A 14,253-nucleotide genomic window follows, 5' to 3' on the forward strand; every position below is an offset into this window, starting at 1 on the left:
AACAACCTTAGCCGTTGATCCTGATGGTCGGAGGCATCTATCATCTTTCATCTCTCATTAATTATTAAATTTTTAAAAATAATGAGGAGAAGAACAACGAAGTCGCGTCCACACGTGTCTTGATATTATTGGATTCTTCAATTTTTCATAATTTCCCGAATATTTTCCATTTTTCTCGTTTCAGTAGAAATCTTAATCGAACTGATATAAGCCAGAGATCGGGTTCCTCGAGATTATTATTTTTGTCTCATTTTCTTTAATTTCTATTATGTGGATTTAAGTTCGATTCTTGGGTGTATTTCTAGAATTTCGGGAGAGCTTCAGCCGTCAGTGAGGCGGCGACGCTGATTGCGATTCCGATTTGTCTCTGGCGAGGGATTTTCGAAGTAACGGGAGAAAAGATGGTCAATTCGATGGTGGAAAGAGCGACGAGCGACTTGCTTATCGGTCCAGATTGGGCGATGAATATTGAGATCTCTGACATTTGCAATCACGATCCTGCGTAATTTTCTCTTCTTGCTCTTATCTTTGTTTTCTGAATTTTAGTTTATTTGATAGCCGCTCCTTTTGGTTGTAACGAAGGATTCGAAAGAAAGACAATGTTTACTGTATTTTCGTATTCTTGTGTGTCTTCCTTTTGGTGATTACATGATTTTTTCACGGTTAAGATTTTATTTAATTGGGCATTGGTTCTTTTAATATCTTGAAAAGAAAAGAAGCAATATATCTATATATATGTATGTATATTTGATGGACAATTAGAATTTGAAAGGTAGCTGGTAGGCAGAAATGACCATCTGTGAGAGTAATTCCAGAATGTTGTTAACTTGAACTACAGCTTGATGGTTACCGTTTTAAAATTCTATTTAACTAGTTTCTTCTGTGATCACAGTAGCTTTGCTTGTTTGCACATATCAATGCTGACAGTCTGCTGTAGATGTAATGTAGAACTATACTTCATCCTGTGAATAAGGCAGATTTCAGCCAGAAGAGATGGCTATGCTTCTAGACTTCGTAATTGATTAATTAGATTGACCAATTTACAGTGCTTCGAGTTGATTTTTACTTTATAGGAGCGGAATACCGAGTGCAGGAGAGATAATTTCAGCACCATGGAGTGGAGGTGTTCTGAGAGTTCCGGAGGATTTTTCCTCTTTTGACTTAAACAAATTCTATGTTCTGTTGATGGTCAATGCTGGCAATTGGAGCACATGTAGCTTCACTTTGATATGTAACGATTGTTTTTTGAGAAAATCATGCCTTCTGCGAGCTGATGTTCTCTTTCCTTTGTATCAGACAAGCAAAAGACGTTGTAAAAGGTATAAAGGCGCGTCTCCGTAGCAAAAAACCGAAAGTCCAGCTTCTTGCCTTAACAGTAAGCTTTATTTTTCTTTCTTGAACATTCAACTTCCCATCATTTCATATTCCCAATTTTCTTTCTTGAACACAAATATTGCGCCTCTTACACCCTATGTGTTCCATTTTCCCCAAATCAAACTAATGCTTCCTAGTCGGGTTATTGGTGATTTATACTTGGATGCCACAAAACTCTTGTTGTGTCTATTGAATAGTTATTTTAGTTGAATTATTTGGTTGTCATTTCATTTTCTAGCTGTTGGAGACCATTGTGAAGAACTGCGGTGATATTGTCCATATGCATGTTGCTGAGAAAGAGTTACCTCATGAGATGGTGAAAATGGTGAAAAAGAAGGTATTTTAATTCACGTATTGTGGCTACTGTTGATCTCTATTCCCAAATCTCTTGCAGCAATTTTACTGGCGGAAAAATTTGTTGTTGCAGCCTGACTTTCATGTGACAGAGAAGATCTTAATTCTAATAGATACCTGGCAAGAAGCTTTTGGAGGACCTAGGGCAAGATATCCCCAATACTTTGTGGCGTACCAGGAGTTATTGGTAAGTCATGCTAGCATCTTCTTGACTTATCCTTATTATTTCATTTTATATGCCTGATTATGCAATGATGATCTTTGTTTCTTTGTTATTATCCAATATGGCATTTTCATCAGCGTCTTGGGACAGTTTTCCCTCAGAGAGCTGAGACATCGGCACCAAATTTTGCAGCACCAGAGACACGCCCTCCTATATCTTATCAGCAAAATCTTCGTAATCCTGGATCTGGAGCAGCTGCAGCTGAGTCATCTGCTGAAGATGAATTTCCAACATTGAGGTACATTTTTCTGGATTCTAACTTCAAAATGTTCTTTCGTCGAAGAATTTTACAGTGAAAAATGCTAATGCAATCTTCATCTGGAGTATGATAGGCTGATTTATTTTTTCAGCCAATTTTCTATGGGTGTAAAGTAGTTACACTAGAGTTTTTAGAAGGATGAATTCTAATTCCTGAATTCTTACTCTTTATTGTGACGCGTGATTTATATAGTGCAAAAATGCATGCTAATTTTTGGACAGAGAATTCATTAATTAATCTGTTGGTGCCTTGATGATATTCTCTGGATGATTAAATCTTTTCGCGTCTGTTGGGCTTTTGATGTTGGAGAATATAATCTCCTAGTTAATGTAATTGGTTGAATATATTTGGTGAAGGGATATTGGGAAGGTTTGTCCCAGAAATGGAACTGTTTTAGAACTGATGGGTAGACTTGGTATATGCTATTGATTTTTAATATCTTGCTAGATGCAGATAATTAGCTTACTCTGTGGAAATTGTTGTTACCATTGATAGATCATAGCAGTAGTACATGTCTTGATTACTGATGTTAATTTGTTTTAATGTTTGATAGGTTCCCTGAGCTTTTATTTCTTGTATTCCATTTGGTGAACTGTAATTGTAAAGGCATGTGATTCTGTTCTTCTGATATTGTGTCATCACTTTCATCTTTTCTCTGTTATTGAATCCACTTACCAAGTAGCTTTCCATTATTTTTCCGTGAACGTTAAATTCGGAACTGCATAAAATGCAGGCCTGATAAACTAGGTTATGTTACTTTATTTTGTAAGACTGTATGTTTTTTATGGTTGTTAGTGATCTTTGTTTTTTACTTTGGATCTCTTTTGGTTAGCTTGACAGAAATTCAAAATGCACGTGGTATTATGGATGTCCTTGCAGAAATGCTGAATGCTTTAGATCCTAGTAACAAAGAGGTATGCTCACATTATAGAATGTTGAATTCGCTCACAATCAGCGATTGGCTCTGGCACAGTGTTGGGGCAAAATGATAGTTCAATTGGATCAATTTTTCCCTTACAAGTATGTGAAGTTGTTAAAAATGCTTTTGGGGTTTGAAATTGCTTGTATTACAAGATTGGGAAGCACTTCCTTCTATGAGAGCAAAACTGGTTTAGTAAATAACATTACAACATTATCCATTAATCATAAAACTTGCTGAGCATTTTGTTACATGAAACTCTGAGTGTTTAGTATAACTTCTTGTCTGGGTGGCAGGGAGTCCAGCAGGATGTCATCATTGATCTGGTGGAACAGTGTCGTTCATTTAAGCATAGAGTTGTTCACCTTGTTAATTCCACAGCGTAAGGCCTTGTTATACATAGAATCCTGCTTATCATGGAATGTGTTTTGCCATTTGGATCTCAGTATTCCACCTTTCAATGCTTGCATGTCTTGTTTTTATTTTGGAGATGTGGAGAAAGAACAGAGTTTTGAGAAAAATAACTATTATGAATAAACAACCTCATGCAGGACCATCTGTTAGATGAATTAACCTGAGATATTTTTTCTTCTTTATGAGGGCATCGATAAGTTGCATCATATGTGACATCAACATATCATACCAAAGACTATTGAGCGTTCTGGTGAACTTTCTCGTATTAACAAGCTTCTTATTTGTATTTTCTATTTGAAAGATTTATACATCAGGTGAAATGATGTTTTGTAAATGTAGACTGTAGAGTTCATTTTGTTAAAATAACACTTGCTTGCATGCTCGTTGAACAAACTGTCTAGGAAACTTTTGTACTAAGTGACCTGCTATGTTATTGATGTTGATATAAATTAGTGTTATCATATAAAACATTCTTATGTCCGAAACTAATGAATGTATTTATCCATTGGCGGAAAATCTTCAAAGTCTCATGCTGTTTGAGAATATGCACCCTAGTTTCTGGATGAATGAGGTCCAAATACAGGTGTCATTCTTAACCATCACGGTTTCTTGCATATTACCCGATGTAGGGATGAATCACTATTATGTGAAGGACTAGCACTAAACGATGACTTGCAACGTGTACTTGCTAAGCATGAATCACTTTCCTCCGGAGCGATCTCTAATAAATTGGAGGAGGAAAAACCTGAATCAGATAAACCGTTGGTTGACATCGATGCTCCGCTTATTGACACTGGTGATAAACAATCAGACAAAGGGTAAATTTCAATCCTGCTTGTTAAGTATGATTTAGATTTTTATTGGGTTTATTCTACTTGTTTGTGGTTGTTTGTAGTTCAACTGCTCGGGTTAGTTATCCAACTTGGTTGTTAACCTCAAGTTTTACAATTATTTCAATGACTTCTTCATGTATCTTTGGAGCAAAGATAAAATGAGAATGCATCAACTGCAACAGGGCATCTGACGTACAAAATAATTATTTAAAACATTAAATTCCTTTTTGAGAGCCGTCATGGAATTGTTCTTGTTTTTGACTAATTACTTCCAGTCTGTAGGCATAAAATTTCAGCATACATTGCACAGATTTGTCCTTCTCTTATGCTCAATAGTGAAAAAGGTTACTATTGGTTGATTAAGAATGCTAGCCTACATGTGTCACTAATGATGGATTTTACCTAAAACACAAAAAAAAAAACTATGTGGCCAATTCGGAAGTTTTCTGATTGATCATTTAGATATTGAAAATGGTGCCCTGCGACTTTTATACACATTTCTACAGTTGACATACCTTAATTTTTCTTTTTCGCCCTTCTAAATTTTTATTCTTTGTGCTTCAGAAGATGTAAAGTTTCATGGGTTTGTCGACTTGAATTTTAAATCATTTTATATATGTCAACAACGATGCAAATATCATTTGCAGATCTGCATCCAGTGCTAGCTTAGGGACACAGTTACTGCTCCCTGCTCCTCCAGCAAGTAATGGTGAATTAGCAACTCCAACAAAAGTTGATCCAAAGATAGATCTTTTGAGTGGAGATGGATTCAACTCTCTTACAATAGACTCTCTGGCACTTGTTCCTGCTGGAGAGCCTCAGCCAGCGAGCCCTCTTGCAACTCAGCAGAATGCTCTTGCTCTTGTTGAAATGTTTCCTCAGAGTAACAACCATCAATCTTCAAGTGCAGCTGGACAAGCCTATCCTTCATCACCTCGTTTCCAGCAAACAACAAATGTTCAATCTCCACAACCTTCTTTATTCCCAAATGGAAGCATTTCTGGTCCTATGCTACCCCAACATGAACAGTCACTTTATTCTCAAGGCTCTGCATCTGCCTGGAATGGTCAGATAACCCAGCAACAGCAGCCGGCCTCGCCCATTTACGGTGCATCTCTACTTTGTTCTTGATGCATTATTCTTTAGATAAAGAACAAATTAAGTTAAAAATCTGTTTTATGCATTGTATAGTTTGGGAATATCTATTGCATGACTCAATCAAGGCCATCGTCTAATCTTATTAAGTGATGTCATCCTTGTTTCTTTCATTTTGTGGGGATTTACATGTTTTCTTAGAAGCAGTTTCTGAGTTGCTCGTGTTGCTCGTGTTGCATGTAGGTGCTCAAAGTAGCAATGCTCTTCCTCCTCCTCCTTGGGAAGCTCAACCAGACAACAGCGACTCCGCCCTTAGCCAGCCTCAAGAATTGCAAGTTACACAAGTAGCAGCAAGTTCCTCTCAGCCATCATCACCAAGTGGCACATTTCTTCCGGGATCACAAACCATGACAAATGACCAGGTCGTTGGAATGCATATGCAGCCAATCACTGGTGGCCACCTCCCAGCGATCAACAACCAAGCTATGCAAAACAGCCAAATGCCAAGGGGCTCAAATCCTCAACCAATGGGCATGCTTCCTCAACCAATGCAATCTGGACAGATGGTTTATATGTATCCACAACAGATGTATAGTAACCAAATGGCTGCATATGGCTACGGTTATGGCTATGGTTATGGCCAAGGTCAACAACAAAATGCCCAGTTCCTAGAGCAAAGCATGTCTGGATTGTCTGTGAGGGACGATATTTCCAGGAGAAATTCCACTAACTCAGTCTCCACAACCTCATATGTCCCATCAGGAAAGCCATCAAAGCCGGAGGACAAGCTATTTGGAGACCTTGTCGACATTTCTAAATTCAAACCGGGGAAGACCACTCCAGGTAGAGCCGGAAGCATGTGACAACTGATGATGGCCATTTGCCTTTATTTTGCTTGCTAACTTGCTCGGCCGCCTTAGTTCTTTTTTTTAGTTCTCTTTTTCGAGGGTTAATTTTCGTTTGATATATTCCTCACCTTCATCAATTGTATTGCCTTCAATTCTTTCGTTTTTGCTTCTTAATATTCTGGGGTTTCATATTGTTATTATAATGATGTACATTTGATGTAGAAAGGAAAACTCATATAAAAGGAAGGGATAAGACATTATTTTGTTCGGATATGAATAAGGCATCAATTATTCTCTATGTAGTGCTGGTTTCCATCTTCTTGTCGATAATTCTCTTAAGTCCCACATTCGATTAATTTTATTTCAATTAATATGCAGTCACATTCTACACCATGTTTCTAATATATAGATGGTATGATTTTATACATGAAATATACATATATCACAAAATATGAAATACAATATTGTTTTGAAGTAAAGATTTGAGATCGTATGAATCATATGTAGCGAGTGACTGACAATCTGGATACAGTTGCAGAAAAAAGACCTTATAATTGTTTAATAACAATTACCCTCAACCTTTCTTCCAAACATACGTACATATGGTGATTGGTGAAGAAGGAATTTTTCATTTCAAAGTAAAATAGACAACCCTGACCCTTTTTTTTCTTTTTTTTTTCTAATCTAATACAACCCTGATTATTGCTACATACAAGAGTCTGCTGATTAGCAATTATATAACACAAGAACCAAGAAAATAGAAAAGTTGTTGCATCACCAGTCCCCTATATTAGGACCCAAAATTGCCAGCTTCTACTCAAAGCTACATTACTCCTGCAGTAATATTGTCCAGTTTTTCAACTCAGACAGAACTTTGGAATCTGTATGTGTTCATCAGTCAGCAGATAGATAGCTGCACGAGTCCTAGTCGGCTTCTCGTCCTATTTTTGTTTCTGCGATGTATTGGTTAAGACTGTCAACACTAGTGCACCAAAATTCCAGAAAATAAAGAGGCCCGTTCTCAAGTTGAACTTTGTGGGCAGGAAGTTAAAAATGTTGAATATTTCGATTTCTGCTAATAATTAGAAGAGGTTCAGAAATATGAGAACATGCGCATCACCTTCTATGCAGCCACACGTGATGAGTCTGTTCAAAAAACTGCGAAACCTCATTAGTACAAGCCTTTCTTGTTCAACATAGAAAGGATTGAGGCCGAGGGTGGACTGTGTGGTTGTAGGTGGGGTGCTAGTGGACAAAAATACTGTATCCTCTTCATCGCACATTAATGCGAGAGTTTCTGGGGACAATGGTCTTCTGTTTCGAATACAAGAGCCATCGGATTCAGACAACAAAATTTGAAGCCCATTTTCTTGGTTTCCACATAATCCCAGAGAATCATGTTCATTTTGATCGCCTTTACCATCTTCATGTGATGAAGCAACTGAAGTTTCGGTCACATTCACATCTATGCCACTGTTGATCATTTTCTTTTCTTCTGGAAAAGCAAGTAAAGATTACAAAAGTTGAACCTTGAAATTCGTATAGATTAATCTCTAATCTATGCCTAATAGTATTTACAATTGCATTACCAAGTATGATTCACCATTCAGTCATCACTTGATCAAACAGCAAAGCAACTTGTCAAAATTAAAGTTGCCTACTTTGATTTCTGTTGTGCAAATCATGAATTCTCAAGTTAGGAAATCTACCTGAAAGACTCTTGGCTGCTTCTGCGGAAACTTCAACCAAGAGTCTGCAAAAGTCCTTCACATGTTGTAACTGGAGAATTCCAGCTAAAGGAGCCCTTCAATCACAGTAAGACCGTGACAGACCATAAAGGTGAAACACAAGTCTATTCGTATCCCAAGCCCCAGGAGAAAAGATAGATTGCAACTACCAAAACTTGCAGAGAATATATAATAACAAAACAAATGTTGAAAGAAGATTACCTGTAAGAGGGTTTGGAAGATTCCAATGTCATTGAAGAGGCAAGTTTAGAAACATGAACAGATAATGGCGAACAAGAGGCATAGGATGTGGAGCAAGTTTCCTGAGATACAGGAAAAGAAATTTCATCAAATGTCTAAGCCAACTTTGTAAGAACAGGCATTGTGAGATGGTTAGCTCATGATAGCTTTTCTTAGCTATCAAGAGTCAAGAATACAACATGATGCAGTTATTCATTGGATGTCCACAAACCTTTTTCCCGTACTTACGGAAAAACATAGAATTTCCAAAAGCCATCAAATAAGCAATTGAAGAATTGTGGAACTGGACTAGTCAATTGTTCATTAGATGTTACCCTGAAATCGATTTGGTGATTTCTACTCTTCCTGCTTGGTGGGGTCCCAATGGCTCCATTGATGGCTGCATTGGCTGCTTGTTGGATGGACATCAATTGATGTTCAGGATGCCCCTGAGAAAGAGCTTTCTTTTCTTCACTTCCTTCAAAGTTTTTGCAGTCCATGCATTTACATTTGTCAGAGCATAGAATATTCGCCTGGAAGCACTCACAGTACCTCTTGAGGCACCCAGATTTCTTGCAATTGCATCCTTTCTTGTGCTCTACCTGAATTTCACGAAATCAGCTAAAGGAGTGTACATGCCAAACAGAATTGAAGTTATCACAATTCACAGGTGACGATCAACTAATTGAACTGTTAAAAAGTTAGATTCACTGGGACAAGCATCTTTGTAGATGTTTGTGTTGATTCTTCAGTCTAGGTAAAGATAAACCATAACTTACTACAGCAGCAGCAGCCACATCTTTGGCAGACCATATTAACTCTTGGAAGCAGAACTTTTTCGAGATAAACTAAACCACCATATCCATCAAGTCCATCTCCTTTTATAATATACAAATTTGATTCATACTGTCAAGACCTAAATTTTCATTTTCATTTATGTTAAATAAAGCATGACAATGTTCAGCCTAACAAAATGTTTAAAGACCTAAATCAGGGAATTCTTTGTTTCTGATGCCCTTTTGTATAAGTAATGAGCTTTGAAAAACACATATTGTGGAAACCGAAAGAAGGCTAAAAGATTAATTGTGACATGGAAGAGGCTTGTCAAATATATTCAATGTGCCTCCACAAGGTACAAACAAAATTCATTATTAATCTCTGAAATCCAAGACAAAGTAGTTAAAATTGGTCGTATTGAGAACTAATTATTCAATCTTATATATTCTGCAGCTCTGGATTCGCTATTTCCAGTCTAAATGTCTACCTCATCTAAAGGCTTAAGTTCATTCAAAAGGAAAGCTCATATCTTCAGCATTTGTTTGTTCTCAATTTGAACCTTCTTCCTTAAAAATTCACAAGATTAGGAAGATGATATGTAGGAAGAAAAACAATGAGATACATAAAGCAAGATAATCAAAGCAACAAATCCGCAAGGCAAGGAATTAGCACACTGTCCAGAAAGTGTCATACCCCACCATCTGTAGCTCCATGTGGACTATTAGCTATCTTTGGTGTAAACGCATTGGGATTTCTCTCTAGAATTGCGTCAATCGATCCCTTCCTATCAGCCTCATGTTCTATTTTGTTGTGACAGTTGATGCAGTTACAGTTATCACAGTAACTACCAGCAGCAAAACACTCACAATACCTGGCGGTCAAAACAACCAGCTTATCAGAGAACTGATACAAAAAAGAATTAACAGGATTCTGATGCTCACATCAAATATTAAGAAAGTGAGAAGTGAACTTAGTTGAAATCCTAATTAGCAGAGCTTGATCTTACATTCTACACCTGGCTACATTCAATTAAAGTGTTACCACAGAAGAAATAAAACAAAAGAAACGAACACCAAAAGAGAAGGAAAATAAATCCAGCAACCCATTTACCAAGTCACAGAATCTAAAATTTCCCGCCTCAGTGTTGTTAATAAAAGCACACTGTTTTAGGGATGACAATGCATAAGAATCATAAAACTAGCTTTAATTCATGGACCGGAACCTGGTACTTGAGAAGGAAGGGCACATGAAAAATCAGACCACACCTTTTAATTCATCCAGTCAGCATTTCAGTTTTGGCTTTATCAAATTATAGGCAGCAAATCCCTGAACAAGGTCGAATTAATACGCAGATATTAACCAATAGGTGGAGTGTACTTACAACTTCAAGCATCTAGAATTTTTACAGTTGCATTGCTTCTGCTTCTTGGGAGTGCTATCCTTCGGTTCTATATTACACCTCTCTCGTGATTTTGGGGACTCTGTCTTCCTGACGAAAAAATACATATTAACAATTACAATCTCATATAACGAACTAGTAGTCCGATTGCTTCCTTTAAGAGGAAGCAGGATCAGATCAGTAAATATTGTACTAAACAGATTAATTTCAATCCTCTTAAATTTTCTTGAGCCCAACAAATGTTCACATTATAATTAGAAGAGGAAGATAAAGTAAAATTCACAAAGATGATAATTACTACCGCCCAATTTGCACCAACATCATCAGTGAAATCTCCCCAAAAATCATAACTATACAAAACTCAAAATGCAAAGTGAAAAGTACAAACAAATTAAAATTATAACAGAATAAGTCCAAAATGCCTTACACTGGCTTCACGGGGTGAGCCAGCCGTGGGGCTATTGGTTTTGATTTCAGTAGCCCCACCATGTGAGGAAGTTCTTGAGGCGGCACTTTCCGTGGCGGCCGTTTATTTTGCGGCTGCGATGAAGAACTTGCACGTGCATGCAAGTGTTGGGATTGTGCTAAAGCCAGCAACTTGGACTGCAATTGAGCCTGCGGATGCTCAGGCAATATCAAAATACCCTTGGCCAATGCATTGGCTTTCGTCGAAGCATTATAGCTAACAGAAAAGTCCAACTGCCTCACCACCGGCGCCGCCGCTTCGCTCTGCTCCATCACCCCAAGTTTTATAAATTACTGAGAAAAATTTATGGGTTTTGATTTTCGTACAACGAGAAAAAAGAAAACAAATCACGGGTTTGCTCTTCCACTCCCCAAAAGGCAAATTTGGAGCGAAGAACGCAATCTATAATTCAAGAGAAATACAATCTTCACTTTTCCAAGGAAAAAAAAGAAAAAAATCTGATGGGCATTGAATTTCTTAACTCTCATTCTCACTTTCCGTTTCAAGAAACGAATATGGATTTGAATTCACGCCCATCATTCGCTCAAAACTGAATCTTTCTTTCTGGAAACGAAGTAGAAAAACAGGGTAAATTTTGGGGATTTTGGGGAGAGAGATGTGAGATTGAGGTCTTAGTGGAGGAGTACTTTGAGTACAACTCTCATTGATTTTTATACTCCCTCTCCACTTCTTTTGAAATTTCAATTTTACAGAAATTGACGGCCGGATGATAAGTAGGGTTGGTCCAACGTCCGAGATTGAAACTTTTGATCTGACGCTTCAGGGATCGTCGGATTGGTAGATGCGTTCTCTCCTGTTCCCTCTTGTCCAATTCTCACCATTCTTCAACAGATAAATTATAAATATTCAAGAAATTAAACTTAAAATCAAGAGCTTTTTCTTCTCACCATTGCATTTATTTGTTTATTATTTTTTGTATATTTAATTACACTTGAAAACTTTAAAATTAAATTTTAAAAATTTTAATATTTGTTTATAGTTATTCAAGAATGCTACCTAACTATTTTTGGAGAAAAAGTAATAAAAGGGTCGTTTCTCTAAAAATCGTTTGGTTGTAATTATGCAATCAGACGTAATGCTATTAAAAATAATAAAAATATTGAAATATATAAATACGACTTTATGTGAATTACATATCACAAATTACGGAGCGACTTATATTAAATAACGACTTAATTTTTTGTATATATATCACATGCATCCTTTTTTAAATAAATAATTAATTAATCTAATTCGAAACTTCAAGCGCAATTTAAATTTTACAATATAATACTTACCATTTTCACATAATTTTTTTTTATGGTCACTTGCAGCTATTTCTTATGAAATTTGGCATAATTATAAATATATTCTTATTGTTTGGAAAATTAAAAATATCATCTTGATTTTAATGCTCATCTAACAACAATTTCATTCCGTTATGTTTAATCATTTTTTTATAGTGAATTGATCAAAATGCCCAATTATATTACGAATTATAAATGTATATATTTTTTAAAATATTTCTATGGATTAATATTCTTTATGGATTATTTATTTTATCCACTCTAAAAAAATTATATTTTTTAAATCTTAAAAAAATCAATAAGAATAAAGTAGTAATGTTCACTTCAACGCCAAGGGGTTACATAGTTATTTTTATTTGAAGGACGTATTTGTAATTTTTTAAATAACAAAAAGTACGCGTAATTATGCTAAATTTCATAAAAAATAGTTGTAATTTTTTTTTTAATTAAAGTTGGAATAAGAATAATAGAATCATAATGCCCTTTTACCTGGATGTTTGTTTTGATTCTTCATTCTAGGTAATAAACTCATGATTATTTATTTATTTATTTATTTATTTTGGTGTGTGTGTGTGTGTAGTAAAATCATATGCGTTTTTGAAGTTCGTAAAATTATATGTTTGTAACAAAACATACTATGAAACTGGAGGGACTGGAGCAAAGAGCACCGGGGAGAGGAGTAATAAAGTCCCTGATGAAATTTGGCGCTAAAGAGGAAAAGTCCAGATGCAGTAGGGCTAGCTGCACCATACACGTGTATGGTCACGATAGATGCAAAGATAGATCTCAAAGATGAACCAAAGGTTTGTGGGCCACCACACGACCCCATTTTGGCCTTTAGTGACTGTGAGAGGGTTCAAATTTTTGAACATCACATGGGATTTGAATCGGACTTGAATTTTCAAAGTGGGCAAAAGATTGGTGTAATACCACGCGAGTCAGAGGATGTTTGGCCAAATTTATTTTTGAGAAAATTATATATATATTTTAAATTTTATAAAATGTTAATGAAGTTTACAAACATATGATTTTATTTATAAAAATAATATTGAAACATTTAAATAAAATAAAATAAGTTAATTTACATCACATATATTAATAATGATGATTATTTAATTTTCACATAATTTATAATCCAAAAAAAATATATAAATTTTAAATAAGATGGAGATTCTCTATTGAGAACGCTCCTAAATATCTTATTTTTTGAATTTACAATCTTCAGATATTCCATTAAATGCAAAAATATCAAAATTTATCCGTACCACATAATTTTCAAGCATATATATATATACAAATAATTAATCTAAATTTTACAATTTAACTAAATATATCAATATATATGTTTACGTTTACATCATAAACATTATAAATTAACACAAATAATTCATTTTACACCGCAGTACTAATTTCACATTACAAATTTTTGTTGAATAACTTTAAATTATTGCTCTTTCAAAAAATCTCAACATTTTTTACAAACTAATATTGGCTACAATTGAACTTTTTTTATTTTTTACCTAATTCAATTAAACAATTTCAAATGTGATTCTTTTAAAAGATCAATTGACTTGCATGCATGCATGCGTGTGAAAAATATATATATATATTATATAATTAATCTTATTTAAAAATGAAATATATTAAAGTTACCAATTTAGTATATATAATAATATTTAATAATCAAATTTGGTATGGCACAAAAGGGCATGCATGCATCACATATATATATATATAATCAATCATCGTGACCACATGTTTGTGTCCAATTTCCAAAGCACGTGGTGTTTTAAAAAAGACGACATGCATATTGCTGCTATTTTCATTTCAATTTTTTTTTTTAAAAGAACAAATGCCAATAAGCACACTATAATCATTAATAGATAGTGCGAAAATTAATAATGTATAGGATAATGTAAATGAAGATTAATTATTAATACCCCAGACCATGATGCAATAATTATGTAAAGTCACAATTTATTCTAATAAAATGTAACGCTAATGTATATTGGGCACGG

The 14,253-nt window shown here is 35.2% G+C and overlaps 2 protein-coding genes across 2 annotated transcripts; one reads left to right on the top strand and one right to left on the bottom strand.

Annotated features, from left to right (window-relative positions):
* Nucleotides 122-6,621, top strand: LOC105171058 (TOM1-like protein 2). The gene is made up of 10 exons (XM_011092101.2): nt 122-502; nt 1,297-1,375; nt 1,613-1,711; nt 1,802-1,915; nt 2,029-2,189; nt 3,043-3,124; nt 3,426-3,511; nt 4,173-4,361; nt 5,024-5,484; nt 5,715-6,621. Exons 1-10 carry the CDS (start codon nt 402-404, stop codon nt 6,332-6,334), a joined length of 1,992 nt encoding a protein of 663 aa, XP_011090403.1. The 5' UTR covers nt 122-401; the 3' UTR covers nt 6,335-6,621.
* LOC105171149 (protein tesmin/TSO1-like CXC 5) lies at nt 6,801-11,600 on the bottom strand. Its single transcript, XM_011092204.2, has 8 exons — nt 10,890-11,600; nt 10,445-10,552; nt 9,757-9,934; nt 8,622-8,888; nt 8,269-8,369; nt 8,029-8,123; nt 7,440-7,814; nt 6,801-7,272 (listed from the first exon to the last, which is right to left on the bottom strand). The coding sequence occupies exons 1-8, from the start codon at nt 11,198-11,200 to the stop codon at nt 7,244-7,246; spliced, it is 1,464 nt and encodes a 487-aa protein (XP_011090506.2). The 5' UTR covers nt 11,201-11,600; the 3' UTR covers nt 6,801-7,243.

The sequence above is a fragment of the Sesamum indicum genome, linkage group LG1, assembly GCF_000512975.1.
Source record: "Sesamum indicum cultivar Zhongzhi No. 13 linkage group LG1, S_indicum_v1.0, whole genome shotgun sequence".
Taxonomy (NCBI): Eukaryota; Viridiplantae; Streptophyta; class Magnoliopsida; order Lamiales; family Pedaliaceae; genus Sesamum; species Sesamum indicum.

Excerpts from the sequence above, each read along its gene's own strand:
- LOC105171058 (XM_011092101.2), top strand. The coding sequence starts at position 402 with ATGGTCAATTCGATGGTGGAAAGAGCGACGAGCGACTTGCTTATCGGT. Across the intron at positions 1,376-1,612 it reads TCCAGCTTCTTGCCTTAACA|CTGTTGGAGACCATTGTGAA; the intron begins GTAAGCTTTATT and ends TTCATTTTCTAG. Across the intron at positions 1,916-2,028 it reads TGGCGTACCAGGAGTTATTG|CGTCTTGGGACAGTTTTCCC; the intron begins GTAAGTCATGCT and ends CATTTTCATCAG.
- LOC105171149 (XM_011092204.2), bottom strand. The coding sequence starts at position 11,200 with ATGGAGCAGAGCGAAGCGGCGGCGCCGGTGGTGAGGCAGTTGGACTTT. Across the intron at positions 8,889-9,756 it reads ATGGAGCTACAGATGGTGGG|GTAGAGCACAAGAAAGGATG; the intron begins GTATGACACTTT and ends CGTGAAATTCAG. Across the intron at positions 8,124-8,268 it reads TCTTCCAAACCCTCTTACAG|GGCTCCTTTAGCTGGAATTC; the intron begins GTAATCTTCTTT and ends CTGTGATTGAAG.